General features: G+C 42.3%; 2 protein-coding genes across 2 annotated transcripts in view; one reads left to right on the forward strand and one right to left on the reverse strand.

Annotated features, from left to right (window-relative positions):
- Window positions 1-14,353, reverse strand: part of LOC118560255 (protein NLRC3-like) — a 943,592-nt gene that overhangs the window by 269,128 nt on the left and 660,111 nt on the right. The gene's annotated exons all lie outside the window — the stretch shown is intronic.
- The window catches only part of LOC118560256 (NLR family CARD domain-containing protein 3-like), an 88,037-nt gene that overhangs the window by 45,689 nt on the left and 27,995 nt on the right, over window positions 1-14,353 (forward strand). Inside the window, exon 3 of the mRNA XM_036131169.1 lies at window positions 10,431-10,553. Coding sequence (XP_035987062.1) covers window positions 10,450-10,553 — 104 coding nt within the window. The 5' untranslated portion in view covers window positions 10,431-10,449. The remainder of the gene's footprint in view (window positions 1-10,430; window positions 10,554-14,353) is intronic.

Genomic DNA, 14,353 nt, shown 5'->3' on the forward strand with positions numbered 1-14,353 from the left:
CAGTGTAAGGACTTTAGAACTGGTGTTATGTGCTCTACTTTCTTAGTCTTAGTGAGGACGTGGGCAGCAGCGTTCTGGATCAGCTGCAGCTGTCTGATCCACTTTTTAGGCAGACCTGTGAAAACACCGTTGCAGTAATCAATTCGACTAAAAATAAACGCATGGATTAGTTTTTCCAGATCCTGCTGAGACATCAGTCCTTTAATCCTAGAAATGTTCTTCAGGTGATAGAAAGCCGACCTTGTAATTGTCTTTAGATGCTTTTGGAGGTTCAGGTCTGAGTCCATCACTACACCCAGATTCCGGGACTGATTAGTGGTTTCTAGCTGAAGCGACTGAAGCTGTGTGCTAACTTTTGATCTCTCCTCTATTGGTCCAAATATTATTACTTCTGTTTTGTTTTTATTCAATTGAAGAAAATTTTGGCACATCCACGTATTGATTTCTTCTAGGCATTTACTCAGTGCTTGAACTGGTTCATAGTCACCTGGTGACATGGTGATGTAAAGCTGTGTGTCGTCTGCATAGTTATGGTAGCTGATGTTGTTGTTTTTTATTATCTGAGCTAGAGGGAGCATGTAGATATTGAAAATGAGGGGACCCAGAATGGACCCTTGGGGAACCCCACATGTAATTTTTGTCGTCTGGGATGTAAAGTTACCTACTGATACAAAAAAGTCCTTTAAGTAGGATTTAAACCAGTGGAGAGCTGTACCAGAGAGGCCGACCCAGTTCTCCAGGCGTTCTAACAGGATGGAGTGATCAACAGTATCAAATGCTGCACTGAGGTCCAATAGAACCAGCACGGTGGTTCTTCCACAGTCTGTATTTCTATGGATGTCATTAAACACCTTGATAAGGGCGGTCTCTGTACTGTGGTGAGGAAACCTGACTGGAAAACGTCAAATCGGCTGGTCGTAGTTAAGAAGGTGTTTAATTGTTGAAATACAGCTTTTTCAATAATCTTACTGATAAAGGAGGTTTGAGATGGGCCTGTAGTTCTGGAGTAGAGGTTTGTCTAAATTGTTCTTTTTCAGCAGTGGTTTGATAATTACTGTTTTTAGGGACTGGGGGAAAACACCTGACAGGAGGGACGCGTTTATTATCTGAGTCAGATCAGCCGCTATGACGGGTAAAACTTTTTTAAAGAAAGCTGTGGGTAGAACATCAAGGCAGCATGAAGAGGAACTTAGCTGCTGAATGATCTGCTCTAAGCTTTTGTGGTTTATTGAATTGGGACATTTTGTCAGGATAAGTCCCAGCTGAATACAGCTTTGGTTCTAGAGCTGGTGTGGATGTACAAACTGATCCTCTAATTTTTAGGATTTTCTCAGGAAAGAAGTTAGCAAATTCATTGCAGGCCCTGGTGGAGTGGAGTTCAGAAGTCACGGACACAGGAGGATTTGTTAACCTGTCGACTGTGGCAAATAAGACACGAGAGTTATTAATGTTTTTCTTGATGATCTCTGAGAAGAAAGATTCTCTTGCATTTTTCAGTTGTAAGTTATATCTGTAAAGTCTCTCTTTATAGATGTCGTAGTGAACCTGGAGTGTATTCTTTCTCCACCTGCGTTCAGCTTTTCGACATTCCCTTTTTTCACTTCTAACTGCTGGAGCATTTCTCCAAGGAGATTTTTTCTTCCCGGTAAAAACCTTCACTTTAATTGGAGCAATGCAGTCAATGATGTCTGAGACTTTAGAATGAAAGTTATCTACTAGCTCATCTACTGAGTTGCAGCCCAAGGTTGAAGTAGCAGAGTTAGCTTGAATAAAAGTTTCTGTGGCATTGTCCTTAAAGGTGCGTTTTCTTACGATGTCCCTTTGGCTAAATGAGTCACTGGAAATGATACATTCAAAGGTAACGGAGAAGTGATCAGATGGGGCAACATCAGTTACATTGACCTGTGAAATGTTTAGACCTTTAGTGATGATTAAGTCTAAAATATGTCCCTGTTTGTGTGTTGGCTTGTTAACATGCTGTGTTAAACCAAAGTTTCTAAGTGTGTCACACAGTTCTTTTGCACTTCTGTCTTCAGGGTTGTCAACGTGAAAGTTGAAGTCTCCAACAATAATTAAAAAGTCATAATCAACACATATCACAGACAGCAGGTCACTGAAATCATTAAAAAAGTTTGATGTGGACTTAGGAGGCCTGTAAACATTCAGAAACATAGTTCGTACCGGGCTCTTTACCTGGAGAGCCAAATGTTCAAAAGAGTCACATTTTCCCAAAAACACCTTTTTACACTTTAGTGAATCATTAAACAATGTTGCTACTCCTCCACCTTTCCTTTGCTGTCTGCTCTCACAAAGAAAATTGTAGTTTGGAGGTGTTGACTCCATCAGTATAGCTGCTTCATTAAATTCATGTAACCATGTTTCTGTTAAAAACATAACATCAAGATTATTGTAAATAATGAAGTCATGAATTAAAAGGGATTTTCCTGACAGAGATCTAATGTTTAATAAACCCAGTTTATATGATTTGGTGGTTGATGGTGTCTCTGTGGCAGGTTGCATCTGACAGTTTATGACTTTTAAGTACGACTGATTATTCCTGTCTGTTTTCCTTTTGCTTTTCTTATTTCTGCCACGTACCATAACAGATATTCCATGTTCTCCGTCAGGAGGCCCAGGCTTATGCTGGTAGCGGTCTTGATTGATAAACGTACTGCCAGGGCCTGCTGTATATCACAAGGACGTTATCCGAAGGTCTTCAGGACAGGCATGTTCTGTGATATGTAGAGGAGGAGGAGGATCTGGACCTCTGCGTCCTTTGGAAGATGCTGATTTAGTCACAGAACTGCGGTTTTCAGAATTAATATGTGGAGAGGATGTCAACTGTAGACCAATCTTAAGGACTTTGTTCATGTTGTGAGAAAAATCCAGAAAAGGAACCTCTGGGCTTTGTGGAGAGGAAGGCGAGGCGGGTGTAGTCTGGATCGGTGTTTGTGACGATGGATTTTCTTGGTCCTCTCTTTGTCCTGCTGAGATCTGGGATGAATCCTCCTGTAATTCTGATGTAGCCTCTTTCTGTGTCATCTTTCTGGCCATCTTTATCTTGGTTTGTTTGGGCTGCACTGAGCTTATCTTTTGTTTAGGCACTGGATGTACTTTGTTTTGGAACAAAGCTGATGACGCATGGTTCACAGAATAGAAGATGTTTGAAATCAGCCGTTTTGCACCTGACCTATTTAGAAAGAAGCCATTGCTGCTAAACAGATGTCTTCTTTCCCAGAAGATGTTAAAGTTGTCAATGAAGGTTACAGTTGTTTCTTTGCATGTTTTTTCCAGCCATTTGTTTAGCATCAGAATTCTGGAAAAAATCTCGTCTCCATAAGTCACAGGGGGGAGAGGGCCGCTCAGAAGCACCTTGACATTTTTGCCATGAACTAAGTTCATCAGACGAATGTAATCCTCTTTCAATACTTCTGATTTTCTTATCCGGGAGACGTCGCCCAGGGCTTCAGCTTGTATTATGAGTTTTTCCAAGGTCGGGCGCTCTTTCAAGATCCTTGGAAGGATGTCTAATAAATCAGACACCAGGCCATAGTTCGAGTCATTATAAATTAACACCTCTGTGTTTTTCTTGTTACAGAAATGTTTAATCCCACATACAGACCCACTGCATAAAATCAGGGTCCTTGGCCCCGTGGCATGTCTTTTCTCTGATGTATTAGAGCGAAAGTCGTTGACGTACCTCTGAGTGTTGTCATGATTCTCCTGGGTCACATTTTGGAGCGGAGCGAATCTGTTTCGTAAAGGAATTCCAGCATTTCCAGCAGGTTTACTCCTATCATTTGTTGTGGGAACAGCCCGCTGTTGTTTCCCTTGTCCTGGGACATCTCTCTGTAGTCTCGGCCAGTTTTCTTTGTCTAGGCGTGGGGTTTGTTGATCCTTTGGTCTTGCACCCAGAGTGGTCCAGGGATTCTCATTTTCCTCAGGGATCTGTTTGTTCAGAGATGGGTGTGTTTTGGATCAAGCAGGAACCACGGTGTCAGCTTAACCAATGAACAGCGTCAGTGAGCAGCATGTAGGCTGCTACGGGCCTCTTGGTGACTCAGCATCAACTTTACAAGCTCCGTCAGCTCCTCCATCTTGTCTTTGGTAGAACTGGGTCGACGCTGCCCCATGGTGTTGAGATGAAACCACGGTTCCTTCATCTGGCTTTCCTCTTGTCATCATTCTTCTTTGTAGGTACCCACTGTGGCAGAGGTCCCACTCCTGACACCAAATGTCCACACCATCCCACCGTGGATCAATGCGGTCAGGTTTGCACGGGCGGTGGAATTAACAGTGTTAGTACCGAGGAAAAAAATAAAGGTCAAGCAGCTCTGAACTTAAAAATAATCCATAAAGTACAAGAGCAGCCAATAAAGTGCATGGAGGTTTAGCAGTCATGGTTTACCTGGTAGCAGACAGTAGGTGACACTCCAAACTCAACTCTCTCCATGAATGAACTAGTTGGTTTATTAAAGGAGTCACACCCAACCAGGTAAAACCACTTAAAATCACGAGGGGTGCACAAACATTAGTTCTGTTAAAACCAATGTAAAATTCCTCCATTCAAAACCCACCAATAAATATATAGAAATAAACCCATCAGTTAAATTGACAAAATCCTAAATCAAACACCATTACAATAAACAACTCTCCAACAATTTTAAAACCAATAAACGACCCCCCCCCCTTTTGCCAGACACCTGGACTCAAGAAGAAGGTTAGTAAAAACAATCAACACATCACACAAGGCTAAAACTCTATGAAACATACTACATACACTACACACTAACACTTACAAGATAAAACTAAAATCATGTGTATGATTCTTATTTCTACAGACCAAAGCCCCGATGATGAGCTAATTAGTAATTATGTCAAAGTGCTGTGTTCATGTTCCAGGGTTTCAGGTGCATGTGTCTACTTATCTGGTAACGAACCGGGTCTTCATTACAGCCATACTTTATTACTGAATTGTTCATATTTATAATAATGTAAAAGGCAGAGGTTTTCTCTGTTAAAATGAACAAATACTCTAACTAGAAATATGAAGACTCATAGTAGAACGGAACAGACTTTAATTAGAGGACAAAGTGATGATTTTAGTGCAGCTATTCAGTTCAATTCCATTCAATTTTATTTATGTAGCGCCATGAAGCATGTCATCTCAATGCACTTTACAAAGTCAAATTCAATCATATTATACAGGTTGGGTCTGTAGGAGAATATTGTGATCAACTGTATCAAATTCAGCACTAAGATCTAACAGGACAAGTACAGTGTTATGCCAGAAGCTGTTTGAATATGATGATGATTATTATTATTATTAATTTTAATTTGCTGTTATAATTTTATTAATAGGTCATTCAAACTCAAATAGTACCTATAACAAAATATGATTCAAATGGTGGTGATACTCGAGCTATAAGCTTGGAATGATTTATACTACTAATGCATTTATTAATTAGCTCTTATGAACTCAGTTGTGCTGAAACAAAATGATCTGATCGGTTTCTGACCAATCACATTTATCCAGCAGCGGTGATAACTCAACTTATAACTGCACTTAGAGTTTAAACCCTTACTTCTTTATCAGCAAATCCAATGATGATGTCTCTGTGTTAATATCGGATGTTAACTCAAAAAGAGGTAACTGTATTATGAAAAACCATGCAACTCTGAATTGGAATGAACCAAACAATTATTATTCCACAAGTTGTCTTTTATTGAACCAAAAACAATTCCCTGTTACAGTAATTCTCTGATTCAACAACCTTGGAAACTCTACTCACTACTAAGATAAACATGCAAAAATATATGAAAATAAAGGTCAAAAATGGATTAAAATAAAAGGTAGCAAATCTCAGTTCAACTCACAGTTGTTTACATCACATTCAAGACGTCGGCATTTGACGTAGCAGCATTGACAGACAGAGACAAGTTTGCTAAACAGCTTAGCTAGGCTGCACCCTCCCAAGATGGTGACTATGACCTACAGCCTTGCGTGATGCGTAAAGGGGAAGTCTTAATGACATAAACAGCGCTTACGCTAATGTGGGGTGTTGCCTTGAGTAAGGAAGGTGGTCCTGAATGAGGTTTTCAAAGAAAGACTGCGAACTGAGGTTTAACAAAGAGATTTAACTGATAAGAGAACAGGGAAAGAGAGAAACGGAAAAGAATTGAAGAAGCGACCCGCGGCGGAGTCACTTATGAACCACAAAATCAACACAGCCAAAATCATTTACAAAATGCATGCACATACATCCGAAAATATCCAGCAGTTAAAACAAACTCCGTCTTGGAGTAACAAGCAATATACTAAAATCCTAACATCTGCCCAGGCACTAAATGTATCACCTGATGGATGAAAAGAGAAATAAAAGGGGGAAAAAATTCTGTTTACTTGTGTTGACTCAGGGGTGCAGTCCCAGTTCCGAATCTGCGGGCGTCCTGAATGCGTCTCGGCGAACGCAGGAGCATGCTAACCTGATGAAGCCAGATGTATTTGCTCCGCATATCCATCTGGAAACCTTCCGTTGAAGTAATTTTGGGAAGGGGCAAAGGGGGAATACTGGTCAGCTGATTGGCCTATGTTGGTGATAGACGGGCCAAATAAACCAATCAGATCAACGAAGCATATGACGTACTAACAGCGACTACAAAAACACAACCACAAGTTCTTGCCGAAACCAGTCGGGAGAAGAGCAAAAACATCTTTTCCTCTGAGAAAAGTCTCCAGAGCAGTGTGTTGCTCTTCTTTCAGTGAAGATATGTGGATACGCCCCCCCCCCGGTCGGCGAGCCGTCCGCCCAAAAGTTGTCTTCTTCAACACCCACCCCGCTCCGTCAGTCACCGCCTCGCCGAGACAAATTCCTGGGGGAAACACTGCAGGCTAACGCTAGTTTCATCGGCTGAAGCCGCCATGTTCTTTAGACTGAACGGTCGCGCTTCTCGTTGCGTCACACCTCAACCCGCCTCAAAGCCAACGCTGATTGGACGTTCGTTTGGTGAACGGCTCCAAATTTTCTTCAACGGAAAGTAGCCAGACTGATCTGCGAGTGAAACCTTGAAAGCTCGCAAGATCAGGATGGTCTCACGAGGCTAGGAGCATGCGGACAGCAAGGAAAAGGAGGGGAAATCCCTTCGTCTCTCTCTCTGGGCTTTCAGGTGCTTTGTTTGGCCAGAACTAAAGCGTGGTCTCTTTACGATCACCGGGAGATGAAACAGCTCTCAGTCTTCGATCGAATTTGGTTCAAAAAGTACTTTTAGAGTCGACCTCCTGCTATGGTAGGGCAGGGACGAAGTTGCTTCGGTAAATGTCGGACCAGCGAGAAAATCGAGCACGTGGGATTTGGACCCACAGAGTGAAACAGCTGCGTGCCTTCCCGTACTGGCGGAGCGCCAAGAAGAAGAAAGATTGCGGTGTGCAATCGGGTTAAATAGTCATTACCATGACAATGTTATCTCGGCCGGTGACCATCTTGACCGTGTTGCATGATGGGAGTTGGTGGCCATTTTGACCACATTGCCTCATGGGAAATGCAGTTTATCACGTCCTGAACTGGCGTAACAACAGACACAAGTCCATTATCTGAGAACACATGAATTTGAACGTTTTATCATTCTCTTCCTTTTATCTCTTCTTTCTTTCACCTCTTCTTTCTTTCTTTCTTTCTTTTTTTTTCTCTTCTTGTTTTTCTTTTACTCTCCTACTTTCCCATTGTAGTGTCCATATAATTTGAAATTCTCCCTACAGGAATCACAATAAAGCTATTTACATGCACAAATCAAGTGGAGCATTATGGCGAAAGCTGTTTGCTCCACTTGTGAAAGTAAAATCTGTCGAGCTCTATGTGGCATTAAGACATCAATTCCTATTGCCACATTGCTAGACAGGACACTGGGGAAGAAAAAAAAAAAAAAGAGAACACATGAATGTGAAGCTGATATGTGGCGAACAGTGATGTTAAAAAGAACAAGTTTGGCTCTTTGTAGAATAAAATAAAGCTGACTTCCAACTGAAATGTGTAGTGGAGGACAGCTTCTCTCTGTACCACGCTACATATGCTTCATGTGTCAAATAAAGATATTAAACTAGAAAAGTATCCCCTTGTCTCCTTAAAAGGCTTCGTTTCTCCCTGAAGCTAAACCTGACTTCTAAATGCCTGAATATTACTGGATGACTTTGAACACATCATGTCTGCTAACAGACTGGAGACCATAGAAATTATATACGTAGACGCCTGGTTGGGCGGGTTGTGCCTATGCTGCTGCTGCGAATGCGTCAGAGTGTCCGCCATGTTGAATGTGGAAAATCTGCAGTAAGACTGAGTCACTTAAACAGTATCAGACGGAGTTTAATATTAGAATATACTGTATAGTTGTAATATTTATATTTTTGTAATATTACAAGTTTATTTTCAAAACCCTTTGGCTTCGTTCTCCTGACTTTATCCTCATAAAGAATAAAAATAATTGAAAGAATCTAACCTGGATGCATTACTCCAGGACTGAAATAGTTCTATATATGTATATATATAAAATATCTTCATCTATCTATCTATCTATCTATCTATCTATCTATCTATCTATCTATCTATCTATCTATCTATCTATCTATCTATCTATCTATCTATCTATCTATCTATCTATCTATCTATCTATCTATCTTATACGCATATGTATGTATTTATATACTTATAAGTACTCGTGTACTTATTTAAAATAATTCAAAATATTTATATGCACATCTATATCTACAAAACAATAGTCTGTTCTGTATTCAAGCTAAAACCCTTGAAAAAGAATGGTCTTGGACAGATTTTGGTACATTTCCACGCAGCACAGGAATGAGGCGTCTTCTCTGATCAACGTTCACTACAACAGAACTTAACTTCTTTCTGCCACATACAATATGGCGGTGACGCAGACGTACAAACCCGCGCCTAACGACGCGTCTACGTATATGATGTCTATAGGAGACTAACCACCTGATTTCCTGTAAATGGGTCTGGGGGGGGCAGGCTGAGCACTTCCTGTTTCTCATGGTCACTCTCAGCAAGAAGAGAAGCTCAGACTCCATTTAGTCTCTGAAGAACAAACAGAAGAAACACGTCTGTGTCAGAATTAAAGGTAAATCGTTTTATTCTAACTTTTCTTCTGCTCACTGAGTTTTTCTTTGGGAAGTCAGAGTTCAGTTTGCTCCTCTGTTGACTCCCAGGTCTTTGTTCCAGAGAGAACTTTCTAGCTGTGTCAGCAGCTGTGTTCAGTGTTTGGTGTCAGCAGCTATAAATGTGTTTAGAATGATGCTTTCTGGCTGTGGAGGAACAAGGACACTCAGATCTCTGCAGAAACAAAGCTTGTTGTGCTGATTTCTGTCCTGACTCTGGTTCCAGCAGCCAACCAGAAAACTGTTTATCAGAGTTCCTGAGAACAGGAACAGATACAGGAAGCGCGCTTCCTGCCTTCAGCCTGCATCGTCCACACATGCTTTCTGTTTAGGAAAAACTCTGACTGTCTCTGTGGGTAGGACTGCATCAGTGCAGAAGTGACTATAGGACAACACAGATGATGGCAAGTCTTCCAGATCAGCGTCCTCTGTGGACACTTTCCAGTCCCTGTGTTCAATACAGGCCTGGAATCATTTCTGTTTCTGTCACAGTTGGACCTGCTCTGCTAAATAAAATCTGAAGCAAAGGGTTGTCAGCAGAAAATGTGCAGGAACTGATAAAAAGAGGTTTTTAGATGGAGGCTCTGATCTCATGTGGAAATCTAAAGATTCTTAGTGTTAGAAGAACTCTGGAAACTTTTTGTTTCCATCTGTGGAGTGAAACTGTGGATGAGACTCAGTGTAGAAATGTCCAGCATTTCTATATTTAGCTAAAACTGTGTTTAATTAAGGAGGCCCTGACTAATTTATGGCTCATGTGTTTCAGTCTGTTGTCTATAATAAATGAGAGCCATGTTTGTTTAGCTGTGTATATATTCATGTGTATGTTTGTATGTATAGCCTCTTTTCTATTGCCACTGAAAAGCCTGGAACTTTCAGGTCCCTGCTAGCTTTTCATTCACATTTACCGACTAATTTCACTTTCTGGGGCTTTGGTGCCTCAGCTGACCCAGAACTCAGGGCTTGTTGAGGGAACGGGGTTGGCTGGAGCCAGAAAAACTGTCCACCACAAGGGTGGAGTAAGGAGCAGTAAGGAGTTGACTAGTTTACAAACCCTTAATTTATGAAAAATGTAGTTTTAAAAAGAGGGAAGTTATGTTAAAAGTTGGCATGGTGAGAAATTTAGAAGGTTGTGGCACACAGAAAACGTCAGATGTATAAAACCGTGCGTAGGTAAATCCAGATGGAGTAAGCTTTCTGCTTTACAGGACTTTTATTGGACCTGAACCACTGGGAACTGACTGGTTCTGGTTTCTCTCAGGCTGACTGAAGTCCAGAAGATGGAGAACAGAGCAGAACCTCCAGGATCCATCTGTCCGTCTATGAGGAGCGACTGGTCCAAACAAAGTTCTCCAGACTTCAGTGAAGAACCTGGACCCTCAGAGTAAGAACCCAGTTTCTAACTGATCCATGCGACTCCACAGAGATATAATATCTAGAACATTAACTAGTTGATCTTCAGCGTGTTACTGGTTTCAGCTTTGTTCTGGTTCTAAGGTTCTGCTTCATGGTCCGTTCATGTGTTCTGTTCTTTAATGATGACCACATCAGCTCTTCATTATTTAATGAATGCATCACAGACCAAACACCTTGTTCTAGCCAATTATGTGCAACGATTGATTTATTATTAATTTTTATGTAACGGCAATTCCACAAGGGAGTATTGTGTGGGCTATAGTTATGTTAATAGATTAATCTCCAATATAATGAAACTTGCTGGTGAAAGAAGGAAAGTTTAACAGGCAGTTTTTTAACGTCAAAGTCACATCTAAGAAGAAAACTAACTCTGCCCAGATTTGAAAATATTTTGCTTGGAATATGGAACCATAATTTATTTTGATTTGTTAAAAAAGACGGAGCCAATTTGTTTTTAAAGTGCCGTTCATACTGTCAAATTCAATCACTTGCAGTCCTCCATCTTTAAATTGTTTAATTGCCCTGCGACAGACTGGCGACCTGTCCAGGGTGTACCCCGCCTCTCGCCCGGTGAACGCTGGAGATAGGCACCAGCAACCCCGCGACCCCATGAGGGATAAAGCGGTTTGGAAAATGGATGGATGGATGGAATTACCTTTTCTGATATAGTGAGTTTTCTGTTTCCATATAAAGTCAAAATTCATCCTGTTGATAGATTTGATTGCTGAATTGGGTATTCCTAATGTATATGCAGGGTAGATTAGTCTGGAAATACTTTCCTTTTTGGTGAGAAATATTCTTCCCAGAATAGATAAATCTGTGTGTGACCATTTATTTAAATGAAGCTTAAAGTACTTCTTGATTTTGAGTTCGACCAACTCGGAAATACATGCATTAGTGACCATATTTTTAAAAAATGTGGCATTAAGATCGTGATTGTGCCGTTAAAAGTTTTTTAAAGACTTAAAATTGTCCCTCGGCGACCGCTAAGCTGAAAATCCACAATGGGGTACCGCGAGCGAGCTATTTTTAGAAACGTAACGTCACGATGACGTCACATCACGTGGTACGCAGTGGGGCAAACTCCCGAAATCCGCCGCTGTTTTGCTTTAAAAGAGACATGCGTTAGCCTAGGTTTTACTCGTTAAAACGACTGCTTTTTCCAAATCTAAGACCATGGTTTTAAACATTGTTGCTATGGAACGTGCAACAGCGACTCGAGGTACGCTGATCGGCCGCATATGAAGGATGTTTTGTTCATTACTTTCCCGAAATTCAAGAGTGACAAGGAGAACTGTGTGCGCTGGGTACACCGGTGCGGTCGGCCTACATATGTAGCAAGCATTTTGTCGGAGGAAAGGGCACAACCGAAGAATATCCTGACCCAATTCCAGCGACATCAAGTCAAGGTAAGAGTATTTTGGTGGCCGACATGTTAATAATGAAGCGCCTGCTACCATGACAGCATATAGGCTATCATGGTAGCAGGCGCTAACATGATAGCCTGCTACCAGGATAGCTTACTCAAAAACATTTCAAATGAGACAAACATTAAACATATACCGATTCCTGGACGGTGATTGCAAACAAAAAAAAAAAAAAACGGCCGACGCCGCCATGATCGCCGCGCAGGAACAAACAAAACAAAGCTTACCGTTCATCAACTCAGCCCGTTTTCCAGTCTTTTTAAACCCTCAAACCTCAAGCCATCGTTTGAGCTGAAGGTTGGTGTGTTCTTCGACAGTGCGACCAGTAAACCGTGTGCCTGGGACATCGTCTTGGGAAAGTTTAATGGCTGCAAAGTCGGTCATATCGCTGGTTCTGTTGCGCTTGTAATAACTGGCTGCTACGGGCGTTTTCTCCTGTCTGTCCTACCTAAGCGGCAAAAAGGGCGTTGCCCGTGAGACGGTGACGTCACGTGCGCGGTACCCCATTTGGGTCACGTGGTACGATGACGTAATTCGTAGGCGTTGCCCAGGCTACGCTACAGAGAGTTTAATGAAGTACACCACGGCAAGTTCAGATGGCGATTCACAAAGTGATGATTTTAACACGAAATACAGCGCAAGTGTCTGTTACGACTCGGGTTAGTCTGAGAAAAACATTTTAGGAGAATAAACGAAATGGTTTGCTAATGTATAATTGGAATCGGTGCTCATAATCGCGGTCATGCCTGGCATCGTTTATGACGGCTGAAATCCGCTAAAACAGCACATAAAAAAAGATGTACATTCAGCACAAACCACAGCATTCATCTCAGCATTATGTGTTCCCGGAATTTTACTAAATAATCTGGACGTGAGCGCTCTGAGAGCGGATGCGCATTTATCTGTCGCGCTGTGGCGCGATACTCTCCGGGGGGTGGCATGGGGGTTCCGAACCGAAAGGGCTATGGGTCTATCCCAGCGCCGCGCTGAGAGGTAGTATGGAGAACACGTCGCTTCACAGCAGGCTGCTGTGATGAGGGCGAGATTTCTCTGCTTCACTGCACGATGAGTGAGGAGGAGAGGAGAGAATGGACATTTCAGCTGCCTGAAGACAGCGTTTATTTATTTTTATTTTACAATTTTGTAAACAGCAGCTGCTGTCAGGGCTCAGCAGGCGGAGCCGTGCAGCCTTGCCGGCTCTGCGCTCTCCTTTGCTCACAGGTGACAGCAGTTGATCGGTGGGCAGGACTGACACACCTGCAGCGAGTTCAGCAGCGCCTCAGCGCACTATAAGATCAGCGCACGGACATCAGGAGGATGCCAGATTGTTACCTTGTCGCGGTATGCCTAAAGGCCATCAACCACCTCCTGAGCTTCAGACCCGTGAGTTTTTCGATCCCCGTTTTGGATCTAATCCTATCTCGTGTGTTTTCTCCAGTGCTCTCGTGTTTTTGGAACCCTTTTCTCGTGTGACTCTGAGCTGTGACGACCAGGCTCTCGAATCCACAACCCGCTCAGATTCTGCTCTGGCGACCGTCCCCTCAAACTCTCTGGTACCAAGTTGGGCGCAAGTTCTCCCTTCCTGGATTCACCCTGGTCACCCCGGACTCTCCTGGTTCCTCCCGCTGTCCCTTCCGGATCCCTGGACCCGCCGGCGCTGCTCGGACCCTGCCCAACCCCTGTTCACCGGTCACTCTGTCATCTGCTCCTCAACCATCAGCTGAACCCATCTCACTCCCCCCCGGTCTAGTTCCTAGAGCTCCGTACTTGCTTAGTTGTATTTCCCCTCATCATTATATTCTGTTAACCTTTTCCCCTTTACCTCACAGATCCCATGTTACCAGCCCGAGTCGGTCCCTGCATTTACCCGATTCTGAGACCCTACCCGAATCCAGTCGCTAGATCAATAAAAACTGTTTAAACTGCTTCCTGTTTGCTGGTGTTCTCTGCATGTGGGTCAGACACCTTAAACCAAACATGACAGCTGCCAATTAAACTGAATGTTACAATCTTGACATGATTATATGCAGTGTGTGATTTGCAAAAAAACCAGAGGGGGGGATAATTTCAAAAGTTAGCTAGCAGGTGCTCTTTCAGGTAGCTAGCTAGGTCCAGTAGGTTAGACTATTGTTTTTAAACTTGCGCCATCTACTGTCGGGACTCGGTAGTGGGTATTAGTTCACTTTAACAGCTTTGAGCAGAAAAGGTAATAATACTCTTTAAAAACAAACAAGAAAATTAATTTACAAATGTGAAGGACACAAGACATGTATTAATATAAATCCATAATATTCAGGGGTTAAAGCAAAAATAATCAATTTAACTGAAATGTTTCTAGTCA

The sequence above is a fragment of the Fundulus heteroclitus genome, unplaced genomic scaffold, assembly GCF_011125445.2.
Source record: "Fundulus heteroclitus isolate FHET01 unplaced genomic scaffold, MU-UCD_Fhet_4.1 scaffold_41, whole genome shotgun sequence".
Lineage (NCBI taxonomy): Eukaryota > Metazoa > Chordata > Actinopteri > Cyprinodontiformes > Fundulidae > Fundulus > Fundulus heteroclitus.